We start from the raw sequence: 21,125 nt of genomic DNA, 5'->3' as shown, positions 1-21,125 counted from the left end.
AATTGAGATAAGGAATGCCGCTTCCGACTGAACAATTTTCGCCCCTTTCTTCCAACGGCTTTACCAAAGCCACACAATATAAAAACACTTCTATGCATCAAAAACATAATATTTAATAAATAAATATTTCACGTTTTCCTTGCAGTTGCACACAGAAAAACAACACAAAAAATATATGACCAACGAATCTAGCAAGGATCAACAGCAATTTAATTAAACCACAGCAAATTCAGATGATTGCAAAATATGAGTGCGCAGAAAAACATCAGTCAACGTTGTTGCCGTTGAAATTCCTTACTTGCATAAAATATGAAATTCATAAAATTTTAATATTGCCATTTGCGTTAATTAAACCATGAGCAATTCCAATCACCGGAGCCAGACAAAGTCACTCGCTTAAAAATGCACACAGCCCAGCGCCGTCGTCCAGGGTAAGTTCTGAAGATACACATCATCATAATAAGAGATATATTGCCCACGTCTTGGCCGAGGCATTCTTGAAATACAATATTTTCATACAATTATGAGGCGGGCGGGGCGGGGCCGAGGTGGCACGGTAAATTTAATAAGGGCCAAGAGCTTTTCTACACATTCAAAATATTTTGACAAGTTTTTCAATAATGCAATAAAGTTGGCAACTTGAGGGGACCGAGGCAACTGCCCCCTAAGGCGGAGTGCCAAGGACACTCCTGATGAAATGAAAATATTTCCCACAATTTGTTAGGTCCTGGCCGAGAACGTGGCCCGGAAGTGGGACCACTGGACTGGCCAGGGGCTCTGACTCCGACTCCTCTTTCTGGCCATTTGCGGCTACTTGTTTATCTTACAGCATTACTTTCTTGTTTCTCGCCCCCATCCTTCGGCCAGAAAAGGAAAGATTTTTCAATAGACCAGAACAGCGGACGGGCAACGCATAAACAAATAATAAAATACGAACAAAATAACACAGCAGCGGCAATCGCGACCCTGGCAACGACCTTTGGGCCACTCATTTGTCAGGACGCGGGCTGAGATCCAGGAGCCCAGGAAGGAAGCCAAGAGCCCGCGGCCCCGGGCATTCATCTTGGCCCCGCTCCATGGCAACCAAGACATATGGCTCCCAGTGACCAAAACAAATTAAAGCCCCACTTTAAGGCATGGCCAACAAATCAAGTCTTCTGGCCAAATGGCCATATGGCCAACTGGCCAAAGTGAAAAGCCAAACCAACCTGACACCACCACCGAAAAACATCTCGTCGCAGGAGACAATTTTTACAGGATTTACCTGACTGGCATAAGTAATCAGATTCGATGGAGGGGGTCCAGCCTGGGCCAATCGAATTCTAAACTGTCTTCCGAAAACGATTTGGACACAATACTCAAATCGGGCATCATAGGCCAAGGACTTCGGCACATCAATCTGACATGCAGGCCAAGGATGTTCTCTAAAACAGAATCATTGGGAAAACTCTAGATAGATTTAATATCTTGGGGGATACATTGAAGAACTATCTTTAATAAATGTATTACTTAAGGGGTCTTTAGAGATTATATAAAACATTATAAATAATTTCTATAAATTAAATAATATTTGTTTTTTAGATTAAATCTAAATTGTGGAGATTAAAATAACTAGTTTCACTTGAATAATATGCTTGTGTGTTGATCTTTAAGTTCTGAGGTAAAATTCCTTCCTGAAGGTATTTTTACTTTAAAAATTACTCAAAACATAGCATTTATATTTAAAAATTATATTATATTATATATAAAATGTTAAAAAACATTTACCAAAAACATCAACATTAAATAAAAATGTATCTTTCGACTGGTATAAATAAATTTATTCACTTTTGAGGATTTCATTGTAGAAAACTCTTTTATTTAATTTTCCTTTGCACCTTAAGGTACAATTTTTTTTAGTTTAATTTAAAATAAAAACATATCTCTGCCAACCAACCCGTTTGAAGGCCATAAACTGCCCCGAAAGGTGTGCTATAAATTTCAGAACCAAATTAAAGTTTAAGAGTTTCGGGGAACTTGAGCAATTTCCTGACCTGAGACCCCGGTCAGCAGACAATGAAATCGATTAAGCTGTCCAGGTCCATGTACGCATCCACAGCCACACACCCGTCCTCATCCCAGTTCCTCATCCACATCCACGTCCATGTCGATGTCCTCAAACATTTGCAGCAGCAACTCATTAAAAAGCATTAAACGCCAGGAACGGAAGTCATTGAGGCTATCAGACGGAGACACGCTTCCGTTTCTCTACTTGAGCAGTTCCCTTCTCCTTTTTTTTCCATGATTTTTCCTCTTCCTCTCCGGCACAGATTTACGGGCCCAAAAGTGCGTGAGGCAGGAGCAGCTCCGTCCGGCAGAGATTGTCACCGGTCCAATGGTGTTGGTGGGGACTTCAAATGATTTATCGCCCGATAGTTGAGTTCAAAAGCGAGGCGCAAAGAGACGGCAGCCGGCTCGAAGGACTCGTCCCGCACAAATATTTATTTATAAAATTGTTATCCTCTGTTTCAGCGGCGAGTCCTTCGATATCCTGCTCCGCTCTTGCTCATTGCCAGGCATTCGCTCATTTTCAAATCGGATTTTATCAACTGAATGCCATTCTTGTGCAAATATCTTATCTCGCCGCCGCCGCCGCCGCCGCCGCCGCCGCTCAGGATAATGGCAACTTTTTTGCGTTCATCTCTGCTCCTTTTGGCCTTAGTCGGGGCTCAGCCTCGGCTTTGGGACCCTGCCGCGTATAGCCCGCCTTTGTATGGCTTTGGAATTATTTCGCAAGCGGAAATTGATTTTCCTTTCTTATTGTGCACGGTTTTTCGTGTTGCCAGGAGGCTTCACTGGTGGGGCCCAGCTCCTGGAATTTGTTTAGCCAAGAGTGGCCCACTTTCCCTTTTTCCCCCTTGCAGCGCCTCATTTGGCGCGTATTGCGATGATAATGCGGCGATGATTAGAAGCCCCGAAAAGCTAAGCGCAGAAAGTGCTTCGGCAAAAGTGGATTTTAATCCTTTTCCTCTCGGGGATTTTAACCAGGTTTTTTCGCAGCAATTATCTTGAGATAATGAGATTGGAAAACACAAATATTAAAAAAGAAATATTAAAATTATATTTCATTGATTGAATACCAATACCTTTAATAACTTTACTTTATTTATTTGTTATAATGGTTATACAGATACCTAGAAATTAATAATATTTTTTATTGTATTGGAATAATTTTAACACTTAATTAGTTTAATTAACTATTTTGCAATGATTTAAAATTTGTTTTATAACAATGAAAAGTGCCAAGTATTCAAAATTATATAATTTATAATAAATTCAAAGCCCCTTCTTTGCAAAATAAAATATAACCGATATTTTGAATTGCACTGCAATACAATACGGTTAACACTTAACTTATTAATATTATTATTTCAAGTATTTAAAAAAGAAATCTACCAAATTTTACTTACAATAAACTCAGAGTGCCTTCCTTGCTGACTTAAAAGTTACCCATACGCAGTGTGGACCCACAATATATAGTTGCTCATACGCACCGTTGGTCCGCAAGGGGTTAACCAAATTTGGCCCGAACAGCGCAGCGTTTCTGGGCCAAGTTATCAGCGGTCCTGCCCTGACCTGGGCCATTTATTCTCGCGCTGGTGTCGAGCCTAGTCCGAGGTCCTGGAACGGGGAGCGCGGAACCTGGAGCCCAGGCCCGTATCCTTTGGCGCGTCTTTGACATTATGAATGATCAGCATAAATTTCCCAGAGCTCTGGCGCTCCAAGGCCCAGCTGCAAAAAAAAAGCCGAAAGGAGGAGCGGAAAAACGCAGCCAGATAACTAGCGAACAAAGTGAGGGACGGCTCAGAAATTCATTTCATTTCATTTCCTCCGAACGTGAGCAACATTTTTTATGCAATTCCCTGTAATAATTCTCTTGGTTGTCGCCTCTTCACGCATGAATATTCAAGCGAGCGTCCTGAAGCCCCGGCTAATGAGACATTCTATGGAATTTGAACGTTTCTTAAACCCAAATCGTGTCCGGATTAGTTCATTCGCAGGCAAATGAAAGCCTCGAAAATATTTGGCCAACAAACTTGGCACAAAGGGCACCCAAATAAGAGAGAGCAAATAATGTCAAACCAAAAAAAAAAAAGGCATAAGGGGACAGAACAAGTCGGAAAACTAAATTCAGTTTACATAATATAGCTCATAAAATATTTTTCGCACATTCATTGCCTCTTGGCCCCGAAACTAGGCCACACTCCAGTGCTCCTCGAACACAATTTGGGCATAAACAATAAAGTAAAACGACAATGGAGACGACGACGACTGCGAAGAACTTGAGGGCAAAATAACTTGAAACTTGAATATTTACATATGAAACGAAACCCACCCACGCGACAAACACACAGGGAAAAGTGTGGTAAATTCAGCAGGGGCGGGGGTTACGGCTCGGGTCTCGAGTTCGAGCTTCAAGACTAAACAGCACTAAATTAATTCTGCACAATTTGCATTAAAATATGCAAATAAAAAAGGAAAGCAGCCGAAAAGGGGGCACCGTTTAAGGTCTGCCCCAGCCCCCCGAACTATAAAAGGGATCCATCCGCCGGGTAATACATATACCATATACATTCCCCGAAAAGAAAGCGTTAAGCATATGTGTGCTCGAGTCTCTGCCTCTTCTCGCAGACAATGGCGGTCGGGGGAGGTTGCCTTTTAAATTTCGTATGCCACAGTTTGGGGCTTTAATGGGCTCGAAGGCTCCCGGGTGAATTCCGGAACCTGCATCGGTTCTTGGCTTTCTTTCGATTATGAAAGTGCCACCCCGACAGCACCACACTATTGCATGTGGTGCAGCCGGGATGCGGAAGGAGGAGCACGGCCACATGTCTGACTGGCTGGCTGGCCGGAGTATTACACCCGGAGAAGCTCGTTGCAAATTTGATTGTTCTTGGAGAGCGCGTGCCTCCATGTGGCCGCCAAGAAAACGGGCTCCAAGGAGACCGGGAAGGGGGGAAAACGGTCCCGGGCGTCGGCATCCAATGAAGCAATGAAGCAACTTTAGCACACTTGCAACAGTTTCCCATTTTTTCCTACTCCTTTTCCAACAGCTTTTCCTATACCATCCTATGCTTTTTTCCTTTTTTTGGGAAGAATATGTTAGCTGCGACTTTGGTAATCTGCAGTGGGTGGTGCATATCCGTTTATAAGTAGAAGAAAAATATATAACAGTGGGGGAAGTGCGTGCAGAGTGGAATGTTCGAGCAATAGCAGAGAATATATCTCAAGACTCAAGTCGGTCGATAATTCGGCGAAAAGTACTCGAAAATAGCCTTAAAGTAATGGTTTCCACTGAATTCATATCAAGCAATTTTACGCTTGTGCCAACAGCATTTATTTCATCACAAAATGAAGTAGGTCTAGGCTATGGGACTTTTAAAGGGTAGTCCCCTTGATTAAATTCAATAAATATATAACAAAATCTAGGCTTACAGTTGACCATCGCCTGTTACAAATGCCAATAGTCCTGCTGCATTTCTACAACTTTAATTACACTTCCCCTACCAGGTAAGTTCACAAATTCCCCCATTCATAGGGGATCCTTGATTAATTTGTGCACCAACATGTATATTGATACACACATGCGGGCTGGGCATTGGGCAGATCCTATTTGCTACTCTTACGAACTCGAATTGCAATAGTTCATCGCTGGGCAAAGGATTCCATATCACATATATACATTTGTGGACATGTATATAGGGGGAAGTGGGGAAGTTGCAAAGCCACAAGCCGAACTGGTATTATTGCTAACCCGCTGCACACCGATGGGTGCTTCAAGTGCATGTATTTTTTCTATTTCGAGGTTTCGCATCTGCCAGCGTGTGCCAATCGATTTTTAATAAAAACTGCAAACGAAATCTGTAAGCATATTGTTTGGCTATAAAATTAAAAACCAACAAGCGTTCCTGTTTGTGTAGCGAATGGCGAGTTTCGCGGAAGTTGACTAAAAAGAATCCACTGGGAAAGTTGATAATCACTAGTGAAATAAATTATATAGATCGATGTTGCATATATTGATAGCTTTAATTTAAAAATGTAATGAATGAATACCAATACTATGTTGAAGTGCACATTTTCTCACAGTGCCACTGATGATATTTATTTCACAGATTAATATTTATCTATAAAATCTTAGAAATTGTAAAATGTTCAAGTCGACTTTGAAAGATGAAACAAATACATTTAATTTTGAAATTACATATCCCCTTATGAATCCCTTCATGAAATTATTTCACTTTCATTTTCTGCAATTTTTAAAAAAATTTAAATTTGTTATATAATTTTTCTTCCAGTGCCACCGATGGCTTTTCCCAGTTGTATTAGTACCCATTTACGGTTACATTTCCCAGCAGTGGATTTTTAGATTTCCATTTGCGATTTCGTTGCCCGTTACCCGTTACCCTTTACCCGATTCGTTGGTATTCTTCCGGAGCTAAACAATTTTCGCAAATGAACGGATTTTTTCATTGTTCTCGGTTTCCGGCAAATAAGAGCACGATTTTAGTTAATTACCGCTGAGCAGAGCAGATGATGATGAAGAGACATCGTCTGGAATTTTTTCCCCTTTGAAAAAGCTCAGCGGTGACTACGAAAAAATGCCAAAACTCCCTGCTAAAAAATAGAAACTGAAAGACCCTGCCAAACAATAACAACACCAACAATGCAGTCAATTGGCTCAAAATGAGTTTTTATGGGATTTGCATACGCTGAATAGGAGAATAAATGTAAACAGGACGAAAATTGCCTGCAGTATGCCGCATTTTCCTGCTAACTCCCGAAATTCCCCATCTTCTTAGAGGGTTTACCGCGTTTTTTGCTGCTGTTTTTGCTTCGAAAATGTTGCATTTGCATAATTTTAATTTTTATGATACGCGCCTGTTTTTCTTAATTGTTTCTCGTTAAGAGAGTGAAGCAACCGCCGCCGCAGTTAATAAAAACAGAACATATTTAATGCGCGCAATTACTTTGCATACGTTGCGGCGCAGGAGCCGGGATTTCCGAGGGGCCTGGACTCAGGACCCAGGACACGAGTGCGCGCGCCTAAAACACTCCACTCGGATTCAGATTTGTGGAGTTCAAGTGTGCGTCGGTACTTTTTACGGCCACGGAGCCGCTTGTCCGGCTTTTTACATAATAAAAGCGTAAACACGTTTTCACCATCGCCGGACTTCGGGACCTCTGGACTACGGACCCATTACAATGGCGCCAGGGAAAAGAAAGGAGAAAGCCGCCACTTACGCGTGCCTGGGGCGAATAAAATTGGCTTTTTGTTTGGGCAGTTTTATGAATTGCTTCAATGCTCATTTACCGGTCGGCCTAATGGGTGCATTGCCGTACTGCCCACCCACCCACAAGGTCGTAATGCTAGTTCTCTGCGGTAAGAGATCCATAAAGTGCACAAGTTTCGGTACTTTTATTGCCGAGTGCCGGGCCTATGTGTGGATTGAAATACATTTTTACGCCCCTTAGGATTGGGCGAAGTGACTAAGCTGCACTAAAATATAGGGTCTAAGAGCTCTACCCATATATATAGTTATGTGCAGTTATATTTAAAACTAACTAATACCGGTAAGGTGTCTAAAAGTATGCATTGAAAACAAAAAAATCTACTTTTTTTTTTTTTTTTTTAATTATTATTTTTTTTTTTTTTTTTTTTTTAATTAACATCTTTATTTAATATAATCCAGGAACAGATCTAATTAAAGCCTTTAACCTAAATGTTTTCTTAAGTAAATAATCTCTTAATTATAAATTATAATTAGTTTTCAACTTGGTATATAGGAGTAGATCAAATTACGACTAGTTTCAAGTAAATAATATATTCATATTAGTCTCTTAGGAGCAGCCCAAAATGTCTTCTTTTGAGCCTGCGAATTGGGATAGCCCCCTGTAATCTCCGGGCTAGACGATTACGGTGGGCAGTTTATTTTTTTTAATTAACATAAAAATCTACGGTTTAGAAAATAGTTTGTTGCATACTTTTGAACACCTTTAGGGGAGATTTTAAAATACCAATTATTTCTGTACCCTTCCCCGTGATTCCACCATTTTATTATAAAAATAAGGTTTCAGGTATCCAAATTTGGGGAGTGGCGGCTGCGTCCCACCGAAAACGTTTCCAAACCGTCCAGAACAAAACATTAAGACAAATCACTGGCTGTGAGTGGTTCGTTAGCGGCCAAACGCTTCACAATGACCTAAACCTGAGTCTTGTTGAAGACCAAATATCGTTCTTCTCAAGCAGGTACAACGACCGTCTAACTGCCCACCGTAATCGTCTAGCCCGGAGATTACAGGGGGCTATCCCAATTCGCAGGCTCAAAAGAAGACATTTTGGGCTGCTCCTAAGAGACTAATATGAACATATTATTTACTTGAAACTAGTCGTAATTTGATCTACTCCTATATACCAAGTTGAAAACTAATTATAATTTATAATAAGAGATTATTTACTTAAGAAAACATTTAGGTTAAAGGCTTTAATTAGATCTGTTCCTGGATTATATTAAATAAAGATGTTAATTAAAAAAAAAAAAAAAAAAAAAAAAAAAGGTTTCAGGAACCAGAACTTTATTGTTGCATACTTTTAGGCACCTCTATATGTGATTTTTAAATCCTATCTAGTTCTGTAGCCTCCACATTTATTACCCTCAATGTTTGATCGAAAATCTACGTGTTTCTATAAAAAGAAATACATTTCCTTTTTCATTTAAGGCACCCAGTAACATTTAAAAACTTTGGCAAGCGTCACTCATGAACGCCCCAGTCACTCCACTTGCAAATCAATTATCCGATGTGCCAAAAAACTTGAGGAAGTATCAAAAACTCGTTGATTTACTTGCTCAAAAACATGGGGTGGGCTCTGCTGCGGGCCAAGTCGTATGGCCACAAAAAGCACTCGACTGCACAGACACATCAGGAGGAGCCCAACAATAAACTGGGTTAGGAATGCCAGACTCGACCGACACGATTTCAATTTGCTTAGTTGATAAATGCCAAAAATTAATTCAGCCAGCACACAGAATGCCTCAGTTTTTGGTTTGCGAAATGCATGTGAGTGGCTAGAAAATATTTTCACTTTTTTGCTGAGATTCCCCGTATGTACCGAGCTACCCAGTACGTTCAAAGAAAGAAAGTTGCCTTTTTCTGGCTGTGCCTGGCACAAAGTTGCACCGACTTCGCCCACCCACTTTCCACCTGCCTCGTTCGTAGATGTACTAAATAGTTTCTCACGTGACTTTCAACCATAAAAAATGGCTTTATTGCTGCACACGTATTCATTAATGGCAGCAATGAACTCACATGTGAACTCCGCGGCAGTTTGGGGTTCCTTGAGGAATGGAGCACCTTACACACCTCCCATACCCATCCTCCCGCTACTTGTAGTTGCCGTTTTCGGGCTGCATTCAGCAATGGTTGCAAGTCGTCTGCACAGGAAGTGCATATTAATTGTGAAAATTTGTGCGGATATTTCCTCGAAAAATAGCTGCCCTCCTTTCTGGCTGCCTTTCAGCCCTCCAAATCCAAGGGCCGGCCTCTGTCATGCCCTGAAAAATATGGCATTAGCTGGAATTCTTGAGAACTGGCATAATAGGTGAGCTTGAGAAGTGCACAACAAGCCTGCTTATAAAGTTTCGATAAAAGCTAAACACATAATATATGCTAATTAATGCCTAAAAGCGAAGAGAACAAGAATCTTTGGTAAAGTCCCATAAATAAACACAGATTCCTGTAAAGGAATGGTATATTACAATAAGGAAAATCATGTAATTCTTAGCTCCTTAACATAAAATTATTTCTTTCCAGTAAGGGTTTAAAAAATATGCAATCAGCCAAATTGACAAATAAGCCGCAGTATCTTCCTTAATCCAATGTAAACTTGACCATTCCTTTTTGCTTCGCATAGTTTTCTTTCAAGGGAGAGAGAAAGCGATTTTTATTCAAAGCGTGGGGTATAATAAATAAATTTCCATAATGAATGAAAAATATCGAAATGGTAATGTAAATCACTGAATTCTTCATTGATTTCAGCTGAATCTCCACCTTGCCCTTAATGCTCATATCTTCCCGTGCTTTTCCCAATTATTCGTGCATTTCGAGTAATTCAATGCAGCGAATGCCTTGGCCCCTGTCATCCGCTTGTAATTACGTAATAAGGCAGAGAATGTTTTAAAGCCGCTTACCGTTAACGGTCGAATCGGGAAACGGGGGTATCGGCAAACCAGAACCCCAGGATACCGGGAATAACTGAAGAGGAGGCGGCAAAAGTCCTGTCGTCCGGGGCGAAATAACATGTTATTGCACTTTTCTTTTAAATGAATGCAGTAAGCTCGACGTGGGTAACACACGACAATGGCAAGGCGCTGATAAAAGTCGGGGTGTTTGCGGTTGGCCTTGTTATCCTGCGGAGTGTCCTTTGCCTTGACAGGCGCCCGCAGGATGCGAGGATGCATTTTCAAACCACAAAAATAATTAAAAACTTTACGCCCTGCCCCGGGCAGCTTTCGCTCCTGGCCTCGCGCATTTAATCCTGTCAGACAGTCCTGGACAGCAGGACAGCAGGATGACACCACCGTGTCGAGGTCAACCGATAAAAATCAAAGGAGGCGAAGTCTTGTCTTGGCCTTTAAACGGCGCACAGCGGTTAATGAAATTGTCTCGCCGCCTTTGACGGACCTTCCGGATCGATGGAAGAGGAGGAGGTCCTTATGGCCGGATGCCCCCCGTCGATGCAAAGTCGCTTTTTGTCTCCGCCTCATTGTTTGGTCTTGCCCGGGTTTTTCCATCTCCTTCACCTGTTTGCCAAAGTGCAAAGGCCAAAAGGTTTACGCGCCATCGCGCCCGACTTGTCAAAGGTAGAAAAAATGCAAGAAACTTTCTGTTTGCCATGCTGGCGATCTTGAGTCCTGGCTTCCATCCGGCTCCTGTTTTTCCTCCTGCTTTCGTTAACCCATTTGTAATTTAGCAAATAGATTGCTCTGAGATCAAAGGGAGTCTGCCTTCAGAAGTAAAAAAGATAAACAAATATTGGTGTTTACATTGTTTACATTATATCAAAAAAATATTAAGTTCATTATTACTTAATAAATTGATTAATATATATATATATTTTAATATTATAGTCATACGATTCTTCAATAAATCTTTAATAATTTTTATAATATAATATTTTTTAAAATAAAGCCAAAGGCGAGGAATCCTTTCAAATATATTGCAATAAAATATTACAAGAAAACAGTAAGAAAGAAACCGTAATAATCACTTATTAAATAAAATAATATGTGTTCACAACTAAATAACAATAAACTAAATAAAATAAACTAAATAAAAAGTAAACAAGAGGGAAATATGGCTTTTAAAATTTATTAAAGTAGAGCATTTTTTTTAATATTAGATGTTTTTACACTATTTTTATGAGCGTATTAGAAAGCTTTTCATTTGCATTCTTTTCTAAAAGCTAAGTAGATAAATGGGATTTTTCGCTCTACCCACCGTAGTTAATAGAAAATTGGCGCAGAGACGAACTTTTCATGCAGGCAGAGCCGCAAAAAGGAATCTGGCACTGCGTCGAAATGGGTTAAGGCCCAAGGCCAGAGCGCAGCCATCTTTAACGAAGGAGCCGCCCGCTTTCTGGGGCTTCTGGACAGGGACTGGCGAAAGTTGCTCCTTTTAGGCCGTAAAAAACATTTGCGCAATGTCAACAAATTTGCGCGCTTATTAGATTTTCGTGGTTGCACACAATTTCGCCAACTAAGACCGCCGCAGTGAGATAAAGTGCAGCCTGCGAAAATATGAATAAAATAACGAGAACTTTTCAACCCACCCCCCGACCGACCCGCCGAAAACGGAAGTGCCCGCTGCGGTTTTCCCTCGATTCCGACGACTCTGGACTTTTCCACCGATTTCCCGGGCTGCGGTTGACCGGGGGGCGTGGCCCTTGGGGGCGGGCAGTTGCCACTCCCATTTGCGCGACGGTCATGGTCGCCGGTTCTGCTAATGAGTTTTGTTGTCAGTTCCTGCTGGCCAAGCACAAATCGGGTGGTCGGGGATCATTTGGCCGCTGCATGTCCTTGCCTTTGCGTTCCTTTGCTTGGATTTATGCGGCAGGACTAGCCCGAATATATGTATGTATGTGTGTGCAGTAAGTTAATATTTGCTGCATAAATTCCAGTGCGTCGGAATTTACTGCGCTTCGTTTCGCTCCTTTCGTCCCTTCGGCTGGCCCTCCCCGACGTTTTGTTCGCTGTTGTCCTGGAATTATGAAAATGCAGTCCACTGCTCCAGCTCCACTCACCACCACACAGAGTCCTGCGGGATCCCCATCCCCTTGCAGCTCGGAGTCCTCCGTCATGGAGTCCTGCCGTGGACACACGAACACAAGAATATTAATTACTTTTTGCATTTTTAGCTCTGCGCCTGGAATTCAAATGAGCAGATTTTAGTTAATTTGTTTTTCAGCGCAAATATTTTGTTCAATTTTTTTAATTTTAAGCTCTTAATCCGCTGCCAAGTTTACGCTTTTCGTTCGTTCATTAAGCTCTCAAATCCACCAAAAACTGCATGCTTACTTGTGGGGGATTACGTTTTCCGAATGAGCAAAGTTGACAAATTGTGACTTTTATTTGGAAGAAGTACACGAAACCTAATCCCTAAGCTGACATGTATTCTATTTAAATGTTTTATTTTAATTTAAGTGTATAAAATTCTGGCGAGGTGTTCAATTATTATTTATAGCCTTTGATTATCAGCTAACGCTTGTGTTAGACCCCCCATGTGACACATTAGCGATAACCAAAGAGTCACCATCAATCAGAAAATGCGAATGAGTTCCCCCAAGGACCACAGGCGGAGGGCAGCGTCATTGTCATTGTCCAATATTCGAATGCAAACAGAGGAGTTGCTGGACTGTGTGCACGTCCTGCGGCCGGGATGACAAGCGAGAAACGCTTCAAATTATCCGCACGTTACGGGATAAAAGGCAGGACACCACCGTCGCCAGGACCTAACCCACCGATGAGCTGCGTTTACAAAACAAACAGAAAAAGCCAGCACACAAATATGACACTGAATTGTTTTTCATGTCGGCCAGCGCAAATCGAAGCCACCTGGCTGGGGAGTTTGCATGGGGATCGGAACCAGGAATGATGGAACCATCGGTTTCGAATTCCATTTGACACATTTTCGCCACCGATTCGATTTCGCTTGGTTTTGTCATGCTCGCCGTCATTTTTATTATGCCAGTGGGTGTCCTGCCGCCATCACCACCACAATAACCATTCGCAACCATATCCCCCAGTTGGCTGGGCACTGCAAACATTCGATTTCCAGGTGGAGTGGAGTGCCATTGCAAATCTACAATGTAAATTTCCGTGTGATTTCGGCGGACCCCTCTTGTGGGGATTGGTTGCCCAGTTGAAGACAATGACTTGTGCCTGCTCTGGCAGGCTTAATTTAAGACAAAGTTTTGGACCTACTTTAAAGCAGGCATAAAAGTGCTCCCGGCCTTTTTCCGACATTTATGGGCTCTAATATGTGTTTAAAGAGAAAACTTTTGTGGTCAAGAAAACATAAAGTTTATATTTGCCTAGGTCGCAGCAGACCTTATAGATATACAGTGCGTTTTGGGTGATTTACCAGTCAATGGAGAGGTCATACTCGTTCTGGAAGAACTTCTCCCAAATCACTTTGTAGTCGATATCGCCCATGTTCAGCTCTATTTCGCTATGATCCTGCTCCTCATCCTTCACGCCGTAGAGGATTGGCAGAACGTGGGCGATGGCCAGCTTGGTGTAGCCTCGAGTGGTGGCGAACATCACGAATACGTAGCCCGTGGGGAAGATGGCCATTTTTACCATTGTGCCCACCATCTTGTAGGTGAGAAATGGCAGCTTCAGGGGATCGTATTTGGTATCCCTTTTATTCTGCGAGTGAAACTGCCAGAGATTCAGATGGAAGGGCACACTGAAGGTGGCGTTGACCACATTGAACTTGAGACGGCGCCAGCGAGGAGCATAGCCAATTTCTCGAAGCTCTCGAATGATCTTTATCAGACCAGTTCTGGTGCCCTCACGACTATAGGCATGGCAGTACACTTTGCCATTGGGATAGATCTTCAGGCTGCAAATCGGCGAGTAGCGGGTGACAAACACAGCCATTTGTTTGTCGCGTTCAAATCTGGCATTGTCCATAAGGAGCTCCAGTTCCTCGAGATTAAACTTGCTCTCAGTCATGGCGTAGCAATAAAAGGGCCTAAAAGGATATTACATCGGTCAACATGGTATTATTTATCTAGTTCTCAACTCACTTGTACACTATCTTCAGGAAACGCTCTATGTCCCCCAGTACGGACACATCTTCATATATCTTCAGCACCTCCTCCTCAGTTGGCGTCCTTGGAGAAGGCATTGCCCAGGCTGTTTCCAAATCCTCCGGTTCCATTCCTGAGCCCGCGACATAATGAATAGGGTATTTTATATCTTCAAAAAGAGTTTCGCCCAACTGTAGTGGTTCCATCGGTTTTGGCTTCTTACAATTTACCGCGGGCAGCGGCTTGAAGCGCTTTAAGTAAGGTTTGCTGATCAATTGGAATTAGTATTGCTCTGTAGATACAATTGTCACTGTCACTTACTTTACCCAAACCATTTTCAGCAGTTTTTCCTTGACAAAATTAATAATTAGGCGAAGTTTCAGTTTTAGAGAGACCAGATCTATTTAAGAGTACACACACATCGATAAAAATAAAATTGCAGCCCTGAACTCTTTTCGCGCTTGGTGCAGGCGCGAATTTGAGGCTTTAACTTTAGACATACAAATAATTGAATTTGTATTATTTTCTTTAAAGAAACTTTCATGTTATGCAAATGAATTTAAATGCAATTATGCGAAATTAAAAAGCAAAACTTGAAAATTTGCGTTCTGATTGCTGATTTAAATTAAATTCTTATTTTTCTTTCACCTTTTGATAAATATGAAAGCCAATAAGGAGTTGTCATATTTTATTAAAACGCCATGATGCTAACACATCAAAGGTTGTGCAATACGTGGCCATTTTAATTTTCTAACTGAATTATTTGGCAATTAATTGCCGCTCGACTGAGTCCGCATAGCAAGGCCATTAGCTCTCTGATTAAATTAAAACAATGCATTTCGTTGCATCAAATTTGGGAATCCTCTAACAAACGCAAGCAAACAATCAAAATATCATTCAAATTCAAATCGCAGAAACTGCATAATTGAAACCCCATTGAAGTCCATTAATAACTTTATGCAGCAGTGCAGTTCAAACACACAGACACGAGGAAATCAAACACCCGCCCACCGAACCGAACTCATATTTCTCAGCCGGAAAAAGGGCGGGAAAATGGGCGCTCGGGGCTCCCAAGGACTTGACGTTAGCTCATCAAACCCGAAAAACCACTTTGCTCAACTCTTTTCAAAGTGCATACATCATCAGCGCTAAGCCAAAACAAAAAAGCAATGCAAAGGGAGCGAAATGAACGATGACGATGGTGGGGTGGTGGGTGCTTTGGGGGTATGTGGGTGGTGTTACTGGGAGGTGCTGGAGGTTGGCGGTACGAAGAGCGTTGAAAACTTTTGTGCAATGTTGATTTTTCCGCAAGAGTCGTTTTTTGCCAGCACCAGACGGACGGAGGCGGTCTACTGGGTCCACGGAGCAGTCCGCGGTCTAAACCGAACGGAAGCAAAGCCGCAGGCACTTTATAAAACCCGCAGCTCAGCAAAAGTCCTTCAATAATAATAATATTGGGGCGCAAGAGGGACAACAATGGCAAATGGGTGAAAGTGCTTGGCTTAAGACTCCCCCACAAGCACATATCCCCAGGTCGTAGGTGAGATATAAAGATGGAGCACCCATGAAATAATAAATAGGAATTTCATATTTGCAGAGTTACGCTAAATTAAATTGATTTTTGAAAAAATTATCCAGGGTTAATGTCTAATGTATACTGGCAATTAAAACCTCTTTGAATAATTTAAAATATCTATACCATTAGATATCTTTTTAGATACATTTATGCTTTTGAGATACATTTTCTAATATTTTTCGCCTTAATTTTATTCGTAATTGTAATTTTAGTTTGATCGAGATACAAAAAGGGCTACCTCTAAATTGTATTATTACACATGCCATTAAATACTAAATTCACTTCCCTCGGATTCAGTGACAGGCTCTATGACACCGAGTCCATTAAAAATCAAATGGCAAATCGTGTAAATCACAGCCTTGACTTCGCCCCATACCCTTGTCCTCTGGTGACCCGTGGCCTCTTGGCGGGAATGGGGAATTGAAAATGGCCAGGAGTTCGGGGACTAAAACCGGGAAATGGCGCTTGGGTTGGTTTAGTTTGGGAGTGATGTTGCTGTTGGCGCTGCTGCTTTTGCTGCTCTGTTGATGATGATGATGACAAACAAAACAATGGAATCAAAGCGGTTAATGGCTTTTGTGTGTAAAATGAATGAATGCGGCAACGTTTCCCGCTTTCATTTGCAGCGTCATTTGCTATGGAAGCTACATACTTCCCCCTTGACCCCGCCGCCGCCCCCCGCTTCCCTAGCCCTCAAGTGCTGGGGTGAGAGGTCATCGGCTATAGCAGTTTTAGTAACATGTTTGTTTGTCTACACTGTAAGTGCACTCGAAGAAAGTAGTTTTTGATAATGTATTTGAAAGGAAATCACAAAAATCGGAAAGGTTTGGAAGCACTTATTAAGGCGTCTAAAAGTATGCAACAATTTATTACGCATCCGAAAATGTAATATTCTTAGGACACTTTAAGCAAGGTCTTATTTTAATATCTTAAGAGGTGCAAAATATTACTTTTATAAATTCAAAATTTTTTTTCTTAAAATCTGTGGAGATATTTAAAAAGTCGAATTTTTCTGAGTGCACACACATTCCCATAGGTAAAAGCTGTTACAAGCGCTAATCGATAAAAGGGAGTAAATTCCTTGCCGAAGGGGCGTGCGATGGGTTAAGGGGCAGGGGAAGCTGCATGGGACTGACATCGCCGGCAGTGCAACTCCACTTTCATTATTGGTTTTTTGTTACATCCCTGGCACATGCCACATGCCACAAAGATATGCCCTCGAAGCCTGGCAAGATTTCTTCCGCCCAGCTCTTTGTACAACCGATAATTAAATCGAACAAAGGCTCAGATTTGACAGTCCCTTGCAGTTCCGCTCGTTTATCAACGGTCGAATCCCGAGTGCCTCGTCCTCACTGAATGTGTTTCGAATCCTCACCACTCTGAGTCGAGAGCTTCTCTTTTAAGAATTAGCAGACATAAACAAATGGCTTGGCTGATTCTCAAGAGGTCTTATGAGCTTATTTATATATTTTTGTAAAATAAATATTAAGAGGATATTAATAACTTGACTCTTATTCTAAAGGTAATAAGATAATAATAATAAATAATATATTTTTGAATTCTATGACTTCGACTCGCTATAGTAAACCCCAAAATATATGTAATCATTTAATGTCATAGAAGGAAGGAGTGTTTCACAATACCCCCTTAAGATACATCACAGTGACCCTGCTCTAAAAATGATTTGCCACATTTAGAATACTTTCCCCAGTCATGGCGAGACAATATTTGCATTATTTGCCAGCTAGTTTTTCCAGATAAAGCGCCTCTTTGAAGTGGCAGTGGGGGAAGTCAGGGGCAATCCCTTCCGCGGACAGGCAGCTAATTAGGCGATCAAGGACTGCCGGGGGCATGTCGGAGAACACCCCATGAGCGTCATTAAAGGGGGTGGAAAATCAATAGCTCTATTATTTGGCGGAATGTCGGCGGCCAAAACGAGGCGCCTCGACTCAACTTGACTCTATTTGATGTGTTGATTGACAGCCTAATTGAGGTTTCTTGACTTCTTCAATTGGGGGTAGGCCAACGACCGTTTTCTGTTTGTGCTAATAATAATATTGTTGTTTTAATATCGGCACAGCAGCAGCGGCAGGAGGGGAAGAACAACAGCTTGTTTAGTTAGTCATTAGGCTGGGGGTTAAAACAAAGGTCTCACACTTCGACCGCACAAAACACATTAAATATTTGCCGAAACTCGCACTTGATTGCCATTGTTGTGGGACTTCCGTTTTAATTTTTTATTGATTCAACTGTTTAATGTCAATTGCTGCGCAAATACCAATCAAACGCTTGGTTTACGCAATTAAGAAGCAAATACCTCCCCAGCTGCAGACATATCCCGCTCCTAATTAGCATTTACATTGCGTGCAACATGCTGCAAGACATAAAATTAACGCCAACCCGGAGTTTACCGCCTCCCATTGGATTGGTTCCCAGCCTTAAATTTGAATTTCGGACAAGGCACTCGATGAAAGTTCTGGCTGGGATGGTCGTTAAAAAGTCTGAGTGGCCAACAGAGTCGGGCTATTCACAACTTTTTGTTGTGCCCAACTTTCAAAGGGTTTATTGAACTCTTTATTCGTGGAAAAAATAAAGCACCAGAATAATACAAAACCTGGTGAGAAAAGTTTACAACATTTATTCGTTGTTTGGTTCAATGTCCCATTGATGGAGGTATTGCAAAACGACGCGAAACTTACGTTGGTAGACTCAATTATGTGGCATATCAATTGAAAAAAGTTATTGCTCGTACTGGAAAATTTAAAAGATTTCATAATACCCTTTTTTTTTATTTAATTAACATCTTTATTTAATATAATCCAGGAACAGATCTAATTAAAGCCTTTAACCTAAATGTTTTCTTAAGTAAATAATCTCTTAATTATAAATTATAATTAGTTTTCAACTTGGTATATAGGAGTAGATCAAATTACGACTAGTTTCAAGTAAATAATATATTCATATTAGTCTCTTAGGAGCAGCCCAAAATGTCTTCTTTTGAGCCTGCGAATAATTTAATTTTATGAGACATATTTTTTCTACGAAATAGTCTTTAAAAAGGTTCCTAAAAGTATGCAATGAAAGACCATACCATAAAATATATTTTTCAAAGAATACTTTTAGACACTTTCAACATTTACTTAAAATTTTTTTACTGATTTTTGAGCAAGCGACAAGGCGAAATACCTAGGCCTCACACTGGACAAACGCCTAACCTTCCGAGAACATATTGCCAGAGTCGTCAAAATGTGCAACCTAAAGCGGAACCAATTATTCTGGATGCTAAACAAGAAAAGCAAACTATCTCTAAGATGCAAGCGGCACATTTATCAACAAATCATCGCACCAACTTGGAGATATGGAATCCAAATTTGGGGAGTGGCGGCTGCGTCCCACCGAAAACGTTTCCAAACCGTCCAGAACAAAACATTAAGACAAATCACTGGCTGTGAGTGATTCGTTAGCGGCCAAACGCTTCACAATGACCTAAACCTGAGTCTTGTTGAAGACCAAATATCGTTCTTCTCAAGCAGGTACAACGACCGTCTAACTGCCCACCGTAATCGTCTAGCCCGGAGATTACAGGGGGCTATCCCAATTCGCAGGCTCAAAAGAAGACATTTTGGGCTGCTCCTAAGAGACTAATATGAATATATTATTTACTTGAAACTAGTCGTAATTTGATCTACTCCTATATACCAAGTTGAAAACTAATTATAATTTATAATTAAGAGATTATTTACTTAAGAAAACATTTAGGTTAAAGGCTTTAATTAGATCTGTTCCTGGATTATATTAAATAAAGATGTTAATTAAAAAAAAAAAAAAAAAAAAAAAAACTGATTTTTGGCGCACACTTTAAATTCTTGCAGTGGATTTTAGGTTCATATTCCTCTATAAAGTGTAGACCCCCAGACATTTGGCTAAAGAAAACTATCAAGCCGAAATAATCTTCAACGGAAAACAGCTTTCTAGTGTTTTAAAATGATTTCGAGTGGCACTCATGTGCTACAAAAAAATTTTAAACACAGCGCGATTTCCGTTTGTGCTCATTCAAATCACATGCAAAAACTATCTAGCATACTTTTTGGCACTCACACAAGTGCAAACAGCAAGGAGTCAAGGCTTGGAACAGTTCCAGATCTGCAGAAAGCCAGGTCCTTTGGTTCCGCGGGGGAGGACGAGGGGCAGAAAGGAAATTCAAGCCGAAACGGAAGCGCATAGCGCTGAAATAAAGTGTTGCATACTGTTCGGGGCAACAATAATAAAATATTGCATATTTTGCGGCTACACCAAATCCAAGGCAAGCAATCCGTTTTATGGCACTTGGCACGAGCATATTTACTTTGGCCTTAAGCTTGCCACAATATTATTTATCACACAGATCTGGCACAGATTTTAATCGTTTTTTGCGGTTTTATTTATGTATTGAAAAATCCGTCGACTCGTTTTAAAATATGTTAAGGTGTTATTTATTTAAGAACTATTAAATTAATGTATTCAAAATACAAAAATGAAATAATATTAAATATTTGTTGAACATAAATAAACAATATGACAGAACATATTTTTTGCCACACACTTGTAGGTACCCTAAGAAACGATTTAAAACCTCTAGAGATTTTACTCAGGGTATTCCATTTGAGGGGTGTTTTTAAAGTCCAATTTCTAGCCATTCCTTAGGTCTCTATGCTCAGCTGGTTGCGACGTCGCTTTTCCACCCACTTCCCATGGCCCTCTGCTTCCAATTTCAAAGTAAAACTTTAATGGCAACAAATGCTCCCCGGCCAGGACCATCGCCATTTTATATTTGATATTTTATTACATTACATTTCCCTGGCTTATTACATTTTGGCTTTTAAGCTGTTGACACAACTTGATTTCCGTGCGACCCGGGTTTTTCGGGGCAGAAAAAGTGAGAGAGAGTGGCCTGGTCAGTTTCCGTACATCCGCCCACCCATCCAACTCGTTTTGTTTCAGCTTCTCCCCTTCAGACAGTTTCGACTTTTTCCCTGACTGGGTTTTCACTTTTTGGAAGTTGGAAGTCTGCCGGCTGACCCAGAAACAAAGTGTGTCTAATGGGTTTCTGTTATGTTTTTTGACATTTTGGGAATAATGTTTCCGCTTCCGGTTTAAGGTGTGCTGCGCTCTTCCACTCGTACACTCGTATTTTGCTGCAATTTCCGTCTGTCCCCAGTC

At 41.1% G+C, this 21,125-nt stretch overlaps 2 protein-coding genes across 3 annotated transcripts in view; one reads left to right on the top strand and one right to left on the bottom strand.

Moving 5' to 3' along the window:
• The window catches only part of LOC108027917 (protein O-mannosyl-transferase TMTC1), a 54,980-nt gene that overhangs the window by 6,587 nt on the left and 27,268 nt on the right, over positions 1-21,125 (top strand). For both annotated transcript variants that reach the window (XM_050885174.1, XM_050885173.1), the window contains exon 2: positions 146-431. In XM_050885174.1, coding sequence (XP_050741131.1) covers positions 403-431 — 29 coding nt within the window. In that variant the 5' untranslated portion in view covers positions 146-402. The remainder of the gene's footprint in view (positions 1-145; positions 432-21,125) is intronic.
• On the bottom strand, positions 13,599-14,726 carry LOC108027916 (TBP-related factor). Its single transcript, XM_017099539.2, has 3 exons — positions 14,672-14,726; positions 14,348-14,617; positions 13,599-14,292 (listed from the first exon to the last, which is right to left on the bottom strand). The coding sequence occupies exons 1-3, from the start codon at positions 14,683-14,685 to the stop codon at positions 13,674-13,676; spliced, it is 903 nt and encodes a 300-aa protein (XP_016955028.1). The 5' UTR covers positions 14,686-14,726; the 3' UTR covers positions 13,599-13,673.

Source organism: Drosophila biarmipes, chromosome 2L, assembly GCF_025231255.1.
Source record: "Drosophila biarmipes strain raj3 chromosome 2L, RU_DBia_V1.1, whole genome shotgun sequence".
Lineage (NCBI taxonomy): Eukaryota > Metazoa > Arthropoda > Insecta > Diptera > Drosophilidae > Drosophila > Drosophila biarmipes.
Note: the sequence above shows the minus strand (reverse complement) of the source record. Positions and strands in the feature narration are given on the sequence as shown.